The sequence below is a fragment of the Papilio xuthus genome, unplaced genomic scaffold, assembly GCF_000836235.2.
Source record: "Papilio xuthus unplaced genomic scaffold, Pxut_1.1 DF828258.1, whole genome shotgun sequence".
Classification (NCBI taxonomy): domain Eukaryota; kingdom Metazoa; phylum Arthropoda; class Insecta; order Lepidoptera; family Papilionidae; genus Papilio; species Papilio xuthus.
This window is the reverse complement of record NW_013530391.1, coordinates 2,749,792-2,766,901: the sequence shown is the minus strand read 5'-3', so window position 1 is coordinate 2,766,901 and position 17,110 is coordinate 2,749,792. Positions and strand designations below refer to the sequence as shown.

Genomic DNA, 17,110 nt, shown 5'->3' with positions numbered 1-17,110 from the left:
TCAAGATTGGAACTTTATTGGACGGCTCGCAATATCGTAGTTTACCAGGGTCCTACTTTTTAGTCCGCGCGCAGTACATCGGCGGGAGCAACTGGACACAAATCAAGCTAATCTCGAGCCATATCAGCGCCCCTACCGAATGAACTCGAAAGCTTTTCGTGCATAAATTTTATTACATTTATTATTATTACTTATACAAACTTTATTTTATTGTAAAACATACATACTCCAAGCACACATAGAAATTTTATTCCACGTTTTATTTGCAATCATTTTTTATTAATGTCATTATTTTGTCTGATTTATTCTTATAAAATGTTAATTAGTTAATTGTGGCTTTGTATACGTCGTGTTGCCGATGGTAAGTGCAAGATATGTATCCGAGCGCGTCCGGCGCCGGCGTTTCGTTAGATTGTCCTTTTGTCGAACGAACACTTCCTACTTCTATGTCTGCATACTTCTAACCTTGTTTTGTTTCTCTTGTTGCGCCTGTTATAGAAATGTTCCAAGATAGTATCAAAATTAAATCAATAAATGTGTTTCTTTTGCAACTTTTACTATTAATCTCGTTATGAAAAGCTATGTTTTAGATGCTACTTAAAATGCTATAGAGTTAAAAGATAAATCCCTGATAATTTCAATATAATTCACTTCTTAGTTCAGACTAGTGATTTTAAAATTAGGTGATTAATTATCTAGCTCCTTTCGTGTATCTTACCCGAGTCTTATAAGGCAGTTGGCGATAAGCCACGATTTAAGCCTCGCTAATCGCCAAACAGAGCACTGTATCGCCACTAGTAAGCCGTACTTACGATGCGCATCTTTACTTTAATACATTGTAATTGATTATCATTGAAATAAATTCAAATAACGATATACTGTTTTCTGTGTTCTTTATTCACGTGCCCTTTGTGTTTTAACTTATGATATTTATATATAAAGTTAAATCCTGCTTCAGATAGTACAAGAAATTGCAATAGAACATCCATTATCTTATTATATCTTCATCATCTCACACATGTCGCTCAATGCAAAGATCGTCACGATGATCAGTCCTGATTGGACCATATCTTTGAAGGGATATAGGTAGATATAGATAATAATTTCTATCTCTTGTTAACAGAAGTATATTAGTTGTAATTTCATTATTTAATATCGATATTCGTGTGCTTGATATTGGCTCATGTGTAGCGAGAGCGTGACGATAGACGGCGAGGTGAGGGGCTCCTGTCAGCTTGTATTACCTCTGCCAACCTCCCACGGCTCACTCAGGCTCACATTACATCTGTCTAAGTCAGTTTAAAACAACCGGATCCATTCAATGAACAGATATATAATATTTTCCAATATTTATAATAACAAAGTAACACTATACTAAATTGGCTATAGTAAAGTTACAATAAGTTTTTAAAATTGTTATAATCCATTTTTTTTTCAAACGAAATTCTTTAAAATTTTTCCGGTTTATACTTTTACACATGAAAATGTTATATCCTAATGAATGAATGGTTGGAACCTTACGCAATGCCGTATTGCAGTAACAATGAGTACGGGGATTAAACACAGGATCGGCTGTCGGCACCCGTGTGTGCGTACGCGTGTGTAGCAACAATGATTTGTTATTCCTCTACGTTATCATCAACGTAAGTATACGTAAATACAGTAGTATGTATTTTTACTATCAATAAATGGTTACTTGTGAAATATTCAATCTTCTAAAAGTGGTTAATAGACAGACCACCTTATGATAAAATGCACCAAGAATATGTCAGTAAATTTCCACAACTACACGATTTAAGTGCACTTATTGCAGTCATTTTTAATCAGGGTTGTCACACTTGAAAGTTATTTATCTTAATAAAATGATAGGATTGTTATAATACAGTATATACAAGACCTTGAATAATTTTTATTTCCATGTACTATATTATAACGTAATGTGAAGCATAAATTTATACCAACCGCATTTGTCCCATACAAAGCTAAATTAACAATAAGACACGAAAAAAGAGTAACACATCTAATGAGATCCGATGAAAAGGTAATAAGAGATAGAATTCTTTTCGTGGGATGGTTATATTTATATCGACAGCCCTGTGCGACAAGCGCGGCGCTCGACACGAGGACGAGTGTCCCCGGGGTCCGATTATCGTTTATTACCGAAGCTCCGCAATACATCTTGCCAATTACCGTCCAGCATACTCTCGCCTGAAGCAACATTCATCCCTCCTCATGCGTACTTTTATAAACCTAATACCATCCTAATATACCCACGCATAGAACTATCGCTCGATCGATACATTTTTACCTCTTACGTGTACTCGTATAATATTCCATAAACAACCCTACACTTCAACTAATTGAGATAGAGGAAGAGCTATTATATAAATATGTCAGTAGCTGCCGTTCATACAATTTTATATTTATGTCGTAAAATAACCCAAAAGTCTATGACTATGAATAAGCCACAGCAGGTCTTTTATTTATCTTTTGGAAATCCAATAAATATAATTATGAAACTATAAGTGTCGTGATTGCATTACGCTGTCTAAATAGAGGTCAAGATATCGTGCTGTTTAAATCGTAACTGTTACACGCTTACGGACATTGTGACCTAGTGCAGCGCGTTCAGATCGACAATGCTAACTTCCACCTTTACAGCAGCACAACGCACGCAAGCAGCAAAGTTTAGCTAATAGTTTAAAGAAAATCGCGTACAATCTTAATTTTTTTTAAATATTTGTACATTTTTTAACAGATAACGCAATATTATGTTTGATTGGAAAAGTAATTTGAAAGTAGTCAAACAGTGGCATAATCATCGATCGACAGGACCAAAAACATAAAAAATCTTGTTAAATATTCGGTAAATATTAAAATAATTACATTGCAATTGAAATTTTAATTAGAGAGCAATGTTCAATGTCTTCATAACACCACACCTGTGTATTAAGTAATCGCCCACCCACAGCCATGTCCCAACTCTCACAAATCAAAGCACAAAATTACGATACCGCACCGCGCCTGCACTGACCAACATCGGCACATCAATCATTCAGCTAAATCCTGTGGAGATGTCGACTTGCTTTTAATCATTCTTGACCACCCTGTATACTCGCATTTAATACTAATGATGTCTATCCAGCATGACAGATTATAGAAATTTAATATTTAATATCTGTTTTGGATTTGTAAAGACTTTAATTCTTTACTTTTTACTATTTTTTCCTATAAGATATGCGTTCAAAGGGAATCATCTATGGGTTATCAAAGATTTTATTATATTTCATGTGTAAAAACAGATTCCAAATTTAAAAACTTAATGAAATATTATCGATAAAGACTTTTCTAAAAATATCTTCGACCAGTCCCAATTAGGCACTTACTTATGAAGACCATGAATACCAATAATAATTTAAAGCTTCAATAACCAAAGTTAACCTAACTTTTCGTGTAATCAATCTAGCCCAGTAAATGGATAGTATAAACTTCGTCCTCAGAGGCTCACAGGGACCGACTCTGTATATAAATACATGATAACATAGTACATAGCTTAGTTAAAAGTTTCCATCGCGACGCGCCTGGAGAGCGGGACGTTCAAAGTTAATTAGCCAACCTCCGAGGTCGAGAGGAACAAGATATAAGATGTTAGCATATTTTATAAAATACACATAAAAATATTATCCAAAACTAATGAAGCCAGTATCACTTTTATAGCAATAATTTTTCAAATAAATACTTAATAAGTTGCAAGACTGTAATTTTTTCTTTCACTTCCCCCTGTTTCACCTCTCTCTCAGATGTATTGATTTTAATATAAGTATACTTTTTCAACTAGCCTCTTTTAACTTGTACCACAACCTAACGCTGAATATCGGCCGTCTCCCGGTAACTTGGCAAATAAGGATGTGCGCGTTACTGGCGGTGGCATATACTCTATGTATTAATATGTCACGTACATGTATGATGAATTCTGCATAGTTGATTAATAGTGTTATTTTTAAATAACTTTATAAATGCACAAAATGCTGAATATAAAGGTACATTAAATTGAGCTTCATGAATTATAGTGGCAATGGGCCGGCCATGTAACCCGAAGAACCGATAACCGTTGGAGTAGACGAGTTCTTGAGTGGAGACCACGGGTCGGCAAACTAGCACAAGCCAAAAGCTTAGTTGGAATGGTAAAAGAAATATTAGTAAATTTACAAAAAAATTCTGCTAATATTTAAAAAAAAAACAACACTATGCAAATGTATACCAACACTAATACATTTGCAAAAAACTTTTTGTATTCAACAATTTGTCAATGAATTCTCTGGAGTGTTTGCAACAACCAAATTGAGTTGAATCTCTCACAGCCGGGGCAGTTTGTCAATGTCGAATCGATCCGATCTAACATCTATCAATACTTACCGATTACGGTCATCCTTCACCTTGCCTAACACTGATACAGATTAAGGAATTTTATAAATGAATCAACGACCCGCGATTTTGTATTACACAATCCCGCAAATATACTCCTTGATATAGCTACATCATTAGTGTAGGTAACTGCTAAAACCTTGACAGTTTCTTTGCTTTTCATTGTAAACGATAGAAGAATTCAACAATATCATATTAAAACACAAAGACTCAAATATAAAAGTGCCTAACACGCTAGTTTAGAAAAATACTCTGATATTGTCTGGGAATCCAGTTGTTGTTTATTAAAGAGTAAAGAGAATGGACTTGACTCATACTTTCTACGAAACCGCAAAGGATACTAACATTCGCACACAACTATCTTTATAGACATTTTTGAAAAGAATTTTAAATATGTATTATAACTAAATAACACATTTTGTTATTTCAGATAACCGCATAAATAATATAAGCAAATGTTTTAAACTTGATACATGGATTCAAGAAAAAAAAACATAATAATAACAAGTCTTTTTAAGTTTATACAAAATAAAAGTACCGTACACATGATTGTTATGTTCGATTGACTTGTATCGAATTTCACGGCTCACATTATTGTAGGACGCCGTCGCCGTCGCCCAGCAGTACGGCGTGACAAACAGATTTTTCAATACAAGCCTCGCGCTTTCTCCACAATGATGGATGGGTGACCGGCCTATAACCTATCCGTTAACAGTTAACTATTGCTGCAAATCAAATTACTGACGTGTTTGTCATTGTCGCACTTACGATCTTTTTGGCTGATGTGAAGAAAAGTATTTTATTTCGTGTGGTCCATTACTATCTCATGTAACGTAAACAGTTTGACTAATGAGTGAGGTGACATTGAATTCTTATTCTTTTTGGTCATACAATAATCAAAAGTAAAGTCTATCTTATTTTGGTTTAAGAAATGAAAACTATAAAAAGCTCTTAATGTCGTTATGATAAATTCAATGTCCCCACAACCGCAGCTACAAACTAGTTATTAAATTAAAACAAACATTATAAAGACCATATAAAATTACAAATCTATCAATGAACCGCTACGAAAGTTGCCAGTCCGATTACTTTCGATTTCCTTCTTCAAATTAAACGACACAAAGGGGCAACGTTCTATTAACTGTTCAATAGTATGATGCATTGATTCGGAATGTAATTATAATACAAGAGTGTTGCCATACGTGGGCATTCTTGTTTCCACTGGAGAACATAATAATGATAAAGTCGACGTGTTAGCATACAATGGAGCCGTCGACGCGACTGACGTATTATTGGGTCACCGGTTCGAATCGCTTCTTATTATAATTATCGTCACGGATTATGTTTCTATGTGACATTTCCAGTTTGACAGAATCGGTACAAATAAAAGGAATCAGATCGTTTGAAATATTCATGTATTTCTGTGTGAATCGAGTTTGTATGCAAATATAAAAAAAACTACTTGCGTAGCTAATTTAAACATATTTCTATTATAAAATGAATTAAAAAGTCGACTCTATACCTTTAAATTCACCTTATAGCCTTGTTAAAATCGAGCTCTAGGAACAAATTAATGTGACAACAATGATTATAATTACATAAAAGGAAACTGACCCAAATCTGTTTAATCTGTTTGTAATACAAATGAATTTTACGCAAAGTACCGTTAAATTAAATACGGCAACAGAACAAGAATGCGGTTGGAACGAGTTTTAAAAGTAACGAGAGCATTTCAAACTACTGGGAAGAATTCGTTTGATAGAGCTCAAATGTTTAATTGATGTACGTTTCTTGAAGACCCGATGAGTCCGAGCTTATGCCGCTTTTGAACGGGCAAGTTTACTTGCTCTGAGGGTGTGTATGTACCTACTATTTTTATTTGAAAATGGCGGTAATGGTAAGCGGTATGTCCTAGTTCGTCAAGACAGACTTCGCTTTGTTTTGCCTTGTTGGCAGAAATTTGCCACATAATCGATTGATTAAAAAAATGAACGTATCTTCGTTGATGTCTCAAATTAAACGTCTTAAACGTATTCGTCAACTTCTATATTTCTTAGTTAAAACTTTGTTACTAATAAATCTTGTATTCACACACAATACAACACAATTCAATCAAAACAAATAAATGATTAACTAACTTGCTTACTTACTGTTTAATAATTCAAACGGGGCACGCATCACAAGTCCAACAATGGCTTAATGATTGATACGTTGTCATTTAGCAACAATGTAGTTTTTACATTGATTCATGTGCGATATTGATTATTTGTTACAAGTATAACACGATCGTTATTTCACAATTATCACAACGTTAAAATTCCATCATTTATTAGGATATATAAAAATTATACAAATTCCTGTACTTAATATTAGACGTAATCACAAGTTAATAAACATGCTTTTTCGATACCTATCACGGTGTGACATGAAATATGTTACTAAAAGCATTCATAAACTGATGTTAATTAAGTTCCGGAAAAGAATACGAATCGAATGATTTTTCATTTTAATAAATCAGTCAAGATTTTACAAGATTACAAATGGACATACTCGTACATACCCGTGAAAAACATCCTTCTTGTCAGTCGGGCAAAAGCCATCAATTGCTAGACTGATAGATGAATCAGCGGTGATTTTAATGAGGCTAGACAGCAGATAGATTTACAGCGGTATTGAAGACGACGGCGGGATGCAGGTCTCAAGGTTACTACAACTTACAGATGCAATCTATTGTTTATGATCGAGTATAGTGTATTAAAAGTAATAGTTTTTTTTTCTTAAATAAGTAGCTAAGTAATATGTACCGGTCTTCATTGTGCTTCACGACACATGCCTTCTATGTAATAAATGGTTATACGTCTTTTATTGCAGTGTACCAAAATTCTGAAACCTTTAGCATCAATAACTTGTAAATCTTGCAATCTTTAGTGTATTATTATAATGCATTTTCTATAAACTATCTGTTTAATTAAACCTTTTTTTGGAATGTTTTTATAATTGTAATGTGTAATTGTTGCAGGAGCTAAAGGAGAGCTTCAACTATGGTCTGTTCTGCCCGCCGGTCAATGGCAAGGCGGGCAAGTTCCTGGACGAGGAGAGGCGCCTCGGCGATTACCCCTTTAACGGCCCTGTTGGATATCTTGAGGTAACGTCTGACTTGAAATAAAAAAAACAATAAACCCACTTAATTTAAATCGCATTCATTAATTACGATGTAGTTATTTAATGATATGTCTCTTGGTCATTAATCATACTTACATAATTTAAAACTAGCGCACTATCCTAAAGATAAGCATTTTTGTTTTATTCGTTGTATAACAATATTAAATATAGACTATGTTACTTAAGGATAATATAGAACTTTCATCGTAATTGAATTCTTGTAATCGGCTAATTAGTTTTTGAGTTTATTCGTTACAAACACATTTCGTTTTCAAGGTCACTTTAAGGCGAAATAATTCAGCTGTTATAATATAACCATATTAATCAACAAAATGTTTAAAATTTTCAGTTAAAGTACAAACGTCGCGTGTACAAGATGTTGAAGTTGGACGAGAAGACTCTGAAGACGGTGCACTCGCGCGCCAACCTGCGCCGCTTCCTCGAGCATGTTGCGCACGCGCAGCTCGACAAAATCACCAAAGCCTGCGCCAAGGGACTAGACCCCAACTTCCACTGTCAGGATACCGGAGGTATGTCGTACTACAATTCTTACATATAAAAAAAAACAAGAAATTCTACGACACTTTCCGCCAACAAAGCATTAGCTGGTATAGTTTCAGCCGCCTAGGACTAACTGCCGCACTTAGACTATATATATATAGATAAGAGGTTCCCGTATTTCCTTAAGTGTCGATTTTCAACTAAATCTACACTAAGAGCCCTTCACTCCCTTGTTTAGCTACCAATATACGTCTCTAGGAACAGTCAATTATTACAAGAAAAAAAAATTAATTTATCAAATAGCGTGATGTTACGTTTGTTGTTTAGTATATCGTAATATTACACTAAAAGCATTATCAGCCCGTTTTGGTATAGTAGCTTTAATAAAGTACCATTATGTATGTACCAATAGCTTATCTTCCATTGTTCTATGTGTTTTGATATTACCAACCTGCTACGCATTAAACAAAGCTATTCTGCAAGGCAATATGGTTCGTATTTTTAAACACAAACAGTTTATAATCAGTTAAAAATTAAAAATTATACACAAAGTACGGTATTGTAACGTCTCGCTGTTGTAAGAAGACCGTGGATAATTGTCGATAAATGTAGAGCGGACCTTGAAATTAAGCGGAATAATAAACACCTTAGTTACGGTAACATTCATAAACATAGAGAATTATTATTTCTTTTTTAGCCTATTGAAACTTTACATTTGATTTCATTATAATACAGGAAATAAAAACATAAAAATCTTTACATTTATTACAGAAACGCCTCTAACCGTAGCAGCGGGTATCAAGTCTCCTGCCAAAGTTCTTATAGCACTCGTCAATGGCGGAGCCCTTTTGGACTACCGAACAAAAGATGGCAGCACCGCTATGCACCGGGCAGTCGAGAAGAACTCTCTAGAAGCAGTCAAAACCCTGCTCGAACTCGGAGCTTCGCCTAATTACAAAGATAGCAAGGGACTAACGCCACTATATTTGTCTGTTACGAATAAAACGGATCCTTTACTATGCGAAACATTGCTGCATGATCACGCAACAATTGGGGCAACGGATTTACAAGGATGGCAAGAAGTACATCAGGTAAATTATATATTTTAAGATCTCTTTTCCACTAGCTCTATTAGCGGCGGAAAGCTGGCTAGTCATAAATTAAAAAATAAGTACTTAAACACATGATTTCCATATCTATTCCATGTAAAGCAGTATAATACCAACCAACTTTTATGGCTCGTATTTTGGTATGAGACGATGCGCATAACATTAATTATTTATCGACGGAATGCAGTAGAGGTAGATAAGTTTTCTTTTCCCGCCCATTTGACCCCGTCATACAAACAAACAAACTACCAAAAACTTGGATCTTATAATACTGCAATATATTTACAGGCTTGTCGCAACGGTCTTGTGCAACACCTCGACCACCTTCTGTTCTACGGCGCGGATATGAACGGCCGTAACGCGTCCGGCAACACGCCGCTCCACGTGTGCGCCGTCAACGCACAGGACTCCTGCGCACGGCAGCTGCTCTTCCGCGGCTGCGACAAGGAGTCCCTCAACTTTGCCAACCAAACTCCTTATCAGGTCTGGCTCTAAAGCAAGCTACTTACTCACTTTTGTATTTTTTTGCAAAAATTTTAGTTGTCAAGCAAGACAAAAGTACTAAGACTTCCCATAGTGTCGGGAGTTTTGATTAGTAAAATTTTGTAGATTGCATGTACTTACATTTATTAAAAACTTTTTCATATTATAATCTAACAAAACAGTATTATTAAGTGAAATTAACGATTTTTCTGTTAAATTTCAGGTAGCCGTAATAGCTGGAAATTTAGAATTGGCAGAAGTGATAAAGAACTACAAAACCGAAGAAATCGGTGAGTTTTACTTATCATATTATTCTGCATGGCTTTGCTGCCGCTTTATATAAATAAAATTTAATTGTTTTTACTACAGATTGTATTACAATACTAGATTTTTATTTGTATACGCAGCTGCTTTTGCATTACAGTATGTTTAAAGTGAAATAGTATTATTTACTATTATATTTATGTTTATTAGATCTTATATATGTTATTAAAAGCATACATTCATAACATACATCGCATGTCTTCATTCATTATCTATATCTTAACTTTTAGCTGACTCTCTTAATTCCATCGTTTTCTACAATGGTGATGGTTGTATATATATTACTACATTAAGTTTATGATATAAATAACACAAATAAACATTGTTAAAATCATCGAATACCAAACTCACACATATACTGTGTTGTATTATTCAGTTTTATTTTATTACAAATTAATTAATTTCAATATTGTTTAATGTTTTGACGTTACGGTTTGGTTTAAGTTTTTGTTCGTCGCACGGTTATCTGATTTCCCTTGGTTGATTCCTTAACAATTGATTCGAATTCCAATCATTTTATTTCGATAATTTACCCCGATTTTAATTTACATGAGGTTACGATTGGTTATCGCACTTTATTAGTTTTTCGGTGGCTAACGAAACTCTTTCAGTGCCGTTCCGCGGTCCGCCGCGCTACAACCCGAAGCGGCGGTCTGCGGCGTGGGGCGGCTGGTGGAGCGCGGGGGACAGGACCTCGCTGGCCTCCTCCACCAGGATCCCCGCAGAGCTGGACGCGCTGCTGCGGCGGCCGCCCATCTCGACCAGCTCGCCCTGCAGTCTTGACAGACCCTTCTCATCCGCCTCCTCCAGCATCAGTGACGCCAGCCACCCCAGTCACGAGGACGATGCCAGTATCCTCACAGGTAACCTCTCGGGACGACCGGACCCGCGCGACCTCTTGGTGACACTGTGACAACCATCACCATGCACTCTCATACATCCCAAGGTCATACCGTTGCATGTTCTATGTTTTGTTTCGATTAGATGTTTTCATGTTTATCACGATCCGCTTCATCGCTTCCATACCTTTCGGATGCGTTTCGATACTAAACTGTTAAGTTTCCCGCCAACCTGAATGAATTCTTAGAATTATGTTGTCATGATAAGATTACTTAGAACTGTGAATTGTACTAGTACCATTCAGTTCCGACTGTGTTACGCTCACGTGACACGCTACGACCCAGTCCACTCCCATTGTCGTGTTATCCTACAAAACCACAAGCACTTTTGAGCTCTATAAAACATTTATAATGGTATTGTTAGTTTGTATTATTATTCTATTCAAAGCTCAAGAATAACGATATTTTGTTGTAATTACTTCTAATACAAAGGTAAGAAGTGATCTTCAATTTATGAAATCGGTTTTATATGTCGGTATACTTGTAAAATTAATAAGGATTCGAATAAATGATCCTAATATTTTTAAGTCGTTAAAACAATGGAGGGTACAAATCAGCACTTTTATGACGTGTAGTCGTCGTTAGTGTTGATCCGATGGGCGGTGAAGGATGGGTAGCGCTGTCGGCAGATAAAAGCGGCGGGGAGGCCAGCGACGTGGTCTCGGAGTCGAGTGGCGTGGGCACCAGCGCGTCCGACACAGGCAGCGCGCCGCCGCCGCCGCCGCCCGGCGCCACCGCCGTCTGTCTGCGGCCGCACGACCCCGCCGCGCCCGGACATTTGCGTCTCGCGCAGGGAGACATCGTCGAAGGTAACGCGATACCAACATATCAGGCAAAGCCCGGCCACAGCCTCACCTGCCCCAGCCCCTGTCACATCGACATAGATCTACGCAACGTATTATATAACAAAAAGGTTCGATTGACCTAACTAAAGTACACGGTGTAATAGCGCAAACAAAATATATATGAAACAAAGCTGTAAAAGATAAACAGAGTGTAACATTATAACGCTTAACAGACATAATCATGCATGGCACTGTCGATGTCAAAAAATTGGGTGGAATATTAGAAACGTTGTATTTTTTTTTCTATTTAATTGATATTCCTCCAAACGTTTTTGACTATACTTCAGCACCTAACTGCATAAGTTATCATTTTGTGGTAACATAACGTCACTAACTGTCTGGAGAGAACTAATGAATTTACAGATGCATCTAATGTAAGTGCAAAAATAATCCCACCATAGTTTGATGTCTTTTTTTGCCTATTGTATGATATTTTGTATTCGTCCTAAGTGCATTATTAAGGGTCAAAATAACTTCCACAGTAACGGGGTGTACAGAGGACGGCATGCTGGAGGGCACAGTGCGAGGGTCTGGCGCGAGCGGCATGTTTCCCGCGCATTGCGTCCAGGAGGTGCGCTTGCGCCAGAATACGGCGCATTTACATCAGGTAACACTTTCTTTTATGTCACTTTGTTTTTGAAAATCAATCAACAAACTCTAATGAGGTCTTTCTGAACTGGGCCGTGTATGTTATTGTAGAATCATTTTGGGTTCAAGGTGTCCTTTTGCCGTTTTGTTCATGTGTATTTTTGCATGGAGCAAAATTTAAATTGTTTTGAGGGTCTTATGATAAGTATATTTACATTCTTTAGGGATGTTTATAGCCTCGTACTAAGTTAGGTGATAAGAGTTAAATATATACATAACGATGACAAGGTTATCTGCATTTAAAATAATATTGACTTTCCAGGTGCTGTCGTCGGGGCCCATGCACCACTCGCGAGTGTCGGGGCGCCGCGATATGGCGCTCAGCAAGACTTACAGCGCCACCGCACCACGGATAAAGAAGAAGTATTAATAATATTAAATTAATAAAATATAACTCGCTTTCACGTCTGTTTGCGGCCAACAGGGTAAATGAAATAACAACTTTGAACGTTTGTCATTTGGAACACAGAATCGAATGATATCTTCTTTTGAAAGTTCACTTAAACACAAGTCGACGATTGAGTCGAACCAGAATACATTACTGAGAGAGTTTGTTATTCGGTAGTCAAACAACAATCTTAGCCTCTTACGACAGTCGTATTTTGATACAATGTTACACATTTCGTGAATGATTCACGTTAATATTATTATGCGATGTTGTAAACATAACGTAGTTTACAAACACGATTCGCGCGAAGTAGTCGCCCGCGCGAGCATTCGCGACCAATGTGCGTGGCGACGAGCTCGTTCCGTGGCTTTCTATACAACTGCGCGCAGCACTGCGCCCTCGGGACCACCACATGGCTCTGCACGCAACCTGTATATCGAAAGCCGTCAGTTTTATTGTTTCAATTGTGTAAAAATATAAAAAAAGATTGTTGCCTGACACCTATTGTTGTTTTATTAATGATCACAAAGGGGTAATATTGAAACACGTGTAATGATTGTTTATTAGTTACGGCAACATGGAGACGCGCACGGTGGTGCTGCACCGCGCGCGGCGGGGCTTCGGGTTCGTGCTGCGCGGCGCCAAGGCCAGCTCGCCGCTCATGGAGCTGCGCCCCTCCGCGCGCTGCCCCGCGCTGCAGTACCTCGACGACGTCGACGCCGGCGGAGTGGCTGACCGCGCCGGACTGCGCAAGGGCGACTTCCTTATCGCGGTAATACATTACAACGCACTCATATCATCATCTTCCTGTTCTTATAATATAACGATATATATATATACTTTTATACAAAATTCATAAACTGCAGCACATTCGTGCCATGAAAGTGGACGCTTTTACTAACAATTGTAAACAAATGAACAAGTGATCACATTTTATGACTGCAGATAAACGGCGAGGATGTGTCCGCGGCGTCGCACGAACACGTGGTGGAGCTCATCCGCAGCTCCGGCGCGCTCGTCTCCATGACCGTCGTCTCGCTCGCTAACAACGGTAACCTTCCTACCTACCTTCATACAATAACAAGCTCGTAACATGTTACAAGTTTAAGTAAATATTGTTAAAGTAGTATCAGTAAAGGAGTTGTGTATACATAGAGTTGTCGTCAGGTGCGGGTGCAGGGGGCGGGGGTGCGGGCGCGGAGGGCGGGGCGTGTGCGGTGCCGACCAGTCGCTCGCAGTCGCAGCTCAGCGCGGCCGCACGCCCCTACGCCGCCACACTGCCGCGCAAGGCCGCCGGGGGTGCGTCTTATGTCACAACTACTGTTCATGCCTATTCAATGTCTAAACTTGCTTATAGTTAACTGATAACGTGTATTGTGTGCGCAGGTCGCAGCCCCGCGCCCGCCCCGCCGCGCCGCGACCCGCGCACCACGCTCAGTGTGGGCCGCGCGCGCGCCAAGTCCATGGTGGCGGGATTAGGTAACTTTACCTACTTTGTCAGCTGGATAGAAGGCCAGAAAAATCAAGTGACGACTTCAATGTACTGTATAGCACACATCTTGTAATAGATTTCTCACTTTTTATAGAAAATGGTGGAGAGAAAGAAGAGACGTGTGAGCCGCTCAGCGCCGCCGCCAAGTCCTCCTCGGCGGAGTCCGTGCAGCTGCACTCCAACAGCAATAGTAAATAACCTCAATCAGTACTACATCTAGATCAATAACAAAAAAGTAAGCTTTTCTATTAGAGAATGATTTTAAATATTTAATGTTTGTGCAGACGGAACTCCAGTGCTGGGCATGTCGAGCACCGTGGGGGGCGGGGCGGGAGGCGGGGCCGGGGGCGGGGCTCGCACCGCCTCCATCCGCGCTCGCCCCGCCTCCGGCCGCATCACCGCCGCCGAGCTCGAGGAGCTATTCCAGCGGCAAGCGGACGCCGACGTAGACCTCGACACCACGTTAGTGTACACCGTTGACATCTAGTTATAACATTGTAATCTCTTTTCTCTTCAACAACTAATAAATAAGCGATTAATATGTGTAGCGACGCGGGGTGCGGCATGATGACGCGCTCGGCGTTCCAGGGCGGCACCGCGTCCCCGCAGGGCTCGCCCGCGCGCCCGCAGCGCGTCTACACCTCCGTCGCCGACATGAAGAGAAGTCGGGCTAAGGTACACCTCACAATACTCCTAGCGTTCTAATGAATTTGCGGATTTTCATATAATTCGCAGATGTTTCTTAGGTGATAATAAAAAAAGTGTTTTTTTCATCCACAGCTGTGGAGCAAGTCTGGATCGCTACGACGAGACTTTCACTCGACGCCGGATCTGGCGGCCGAGCTGGCGGCGCGGCCGGCGCGCACGCGCTCCAGTGACGACGTGCACGGTAACCGCTCCACCATATTCTTATATCTAATTCTAGTAATCCATTAATCAAGTGAGGTTTGAATAGGGAGAGCAAAATTGCAAAAATTTACGAAACGACGTGTCACGAATAGGGCTGGCTAAAAAACGTAATATTACTTTGGAAGGGGTAGGTTAAAAGTCTGGAAGTCAAAAACCGCTCATGAGTAATGGACGACACCTAAGCGTCATACGGGCCCCCGAATTCAGTTAACATAGTAACCAGTAAACACCTTGCCCGCAGCAGTGGGCCGTGCGCCGCCCCCCGCGGAGGCCCCGCCCCCGCCCCCGGGAGCGCCCGCCTCCTCGTTCCGGCCCAGCGCCGCCGCCAAGCTCTACGCCTCGCCGCAGGAGCTGGCGCGCGTCGCATACCGCCCCGCCGTGCCTACAGACACGCAGGTTAGCACATGCATTATAATCGTTACAGAAATTAAACCGTTCTTAATGCAGATAAGCTCACATAATTTAGAATTGGAACAATAGTAATAAGCTAGGCATTACTAACATAGTATGTATGGTGTAGTCGCGCAAGGGCACGCTGCGGTCGTGGGCGGGGCGCGCGCAGTCCGCCGACGACGCCTCCCACCAGTACGCGCAGCCTTTCAACCTGCACAAGCCCTTCGTGCGACAGGTATTGCCTCTCGTCTTATAATATTCTGTGCTTCTCCGATTCATTGAGTCTTGACAACACCAAGTACTGCATTAAAAAATTCTGATTTTCGACTATTATAATACAATATCTTTTATTCTACAGTTTTGGTAGTATCACACTGGTCGATATAATAGGCAAATTTTTGTCCGTAGAATTCAACGCCCGCGCCTCCCATTCCCGAGCCAGACTACAGCATGTCGGAATCGGAGGAGGAGGAGGAGGGCGCGGATAAGCCGGCGGAGACCGGAGCAGAGACCAGCGCCAACAGCAACGCCAGGTATACATACCACGCAGTGTTGCGGCTGCATCGCCCTTTAAACACTACCATAAATTTTACTTTAACAAAATTGCAATAGGCGGTACAAATAGTCATAATTTCACTTCCAGGCTGACAGAATACGTGACTATCTTTGAGACGGAGGGAGAGGTGTACTGTTAGAGTAATAGGGATGACATTCGCAAGGTACAGTCAGCTGCGAGCGATAACGTGACCGTCTTGTTGAGTGTGGGAGCATCCGCTTCGGGGACCTAATCATCCATTATAAACTTGTGTCGTTTTTACTTCGATATAGCAATTTCACCCACATCTGCAAATCTTTTGAGTCTTTCGTTTTGTAGCTTTGTGTTTGTTTCGAATTGAACACCGATCTTATTCTTTCTTCTTAGAACTTATTTTCGTATCGACCGTTTCAGCGGCAGCAGCTCCGGCTCGGGCTCGATGCAGCACTCGTTCTCCGTGGACGAGATCCAGAAGATCCGCACGCGGCTGAAGTCGTCGCGGTCGTGCGGCGACGAGGTGGGCGAGCGCGACGACGGTGACAACTCCTCCTCCGGCGTGTCCTCCGACCAGGAGGCCCAGGCGCGCCCGCGCCGCGACAAGGTCTCCTTCTGCACCTCCGTCACCGTCAAGTCCTCCAACGACGTCATCAGCACCGAGCCCGTGCACAGCTCCTCCGAGAGCCTCGCACCCATGCAGCGACATAACTCGCTGACGAGGAAGCGCGCCACGGCGCTGCTCCGCGGCGGTGTAGGCGTGGGTGGGGGCGGAGCGGGAGGCGCGGGGCGGGGCCGGTCCGCCGCCGAGCGGCTGGGCGTGGACGTGGGCAAGGCGCCGGGGCGGCGGGCGCGGGCTGCGGTGTCGCTGGCGGAGCTGCCGCCGCCGCCCGAGGAGCCGGCGGGAGCGCCGGACGCCGCGCCGCTGATCGCGCCGCCGCCGCAGTTCAGCGACCGCGTGCGCGTGGTGGCCGCGCTGCCCAAGCTTGCACATTTACATTAA

The 17,110-nt window shown here is 40.7% G+C and overlaps 1 protein-coding gene across 1 annotated transcript in view; it reads left to right on the top strand.

The window, feature by feature from the left end:
• LOC106113354 (SH3 and multiple ankyrin repeat domains prosap) overlaps positions 1-17,110 on the top strand; it is a 69,393-nt gene extending 52,283 nt beyond the window's left edge. The window contains exons 4-25 of the mRNA XM_013306079.1: positions 7,445-7,570; positions 7,937-8,117; positions 8,860-9,179; positions 9,486-9,680; positions 9,904-9,970; positions 10,616-10,867; positions 11,533-11,712; positions 12,231-12,355; positions 12,659-12,759; positions 13,352-13,556; positions 13,730-13,835; positions 13,952-14,083; positions 14,171-14,263; positions 14,371-14,466; positions 14,561-14,738; positions 14,825-14,951; positions 15,057-15,200; positions 15,232-15,292; positions 15,427-15,581; positions 15,706-15,813; positions 15,987-16,111; positions 16,528-17,110. Coding sequence (XP_013161533.1) covers positions 7,445-7,570; positions 7,937-8,117; positions 8,860-9,179; positions 9,486-9,680; positions 9,904-9,970; positions 10,616-10,867; positions 11,533-11,712; positions 12,231-12,355; positions 12,659-12,759; positions 13,352-13,556; positions 13,730-13,835; positions 13,952-14,083; positions 14,171-14,263; positions 14,371-14,466; positions 14,561-14,738; positions 14,825-14,951; positions 15,057-15,200; positions 15,232-15,292; positions 15,427-15,581; positions 15,706-15,813; positions 15,987-16,111; positions 16,528-17,110 — 3,660 coding nt within the window. The remainder of the gene's footprint in view (positions 1-7,444; positions 7,571-7,936; positions 8,118-8,859; positions 9,180-9,485; positions 9,681-9,903; positions 9,971-10,615; positions 10,868-11,532; positions 11,713-12,230; positions 12,356-12,658; positions 12,760-13,351; positions 13,557-13,729; positions 13,836-13,951; positions 14,084-14,170; positions 14,264-14,370; positions 14,467-14,560; positions 14,739-14,824; positions 14,952-15,056; positions 15,201-15,231; positions 15,293-15,426; positions 15,582-15,705; positions 15,814-15,986; positions 16,112-16,527) is intronic.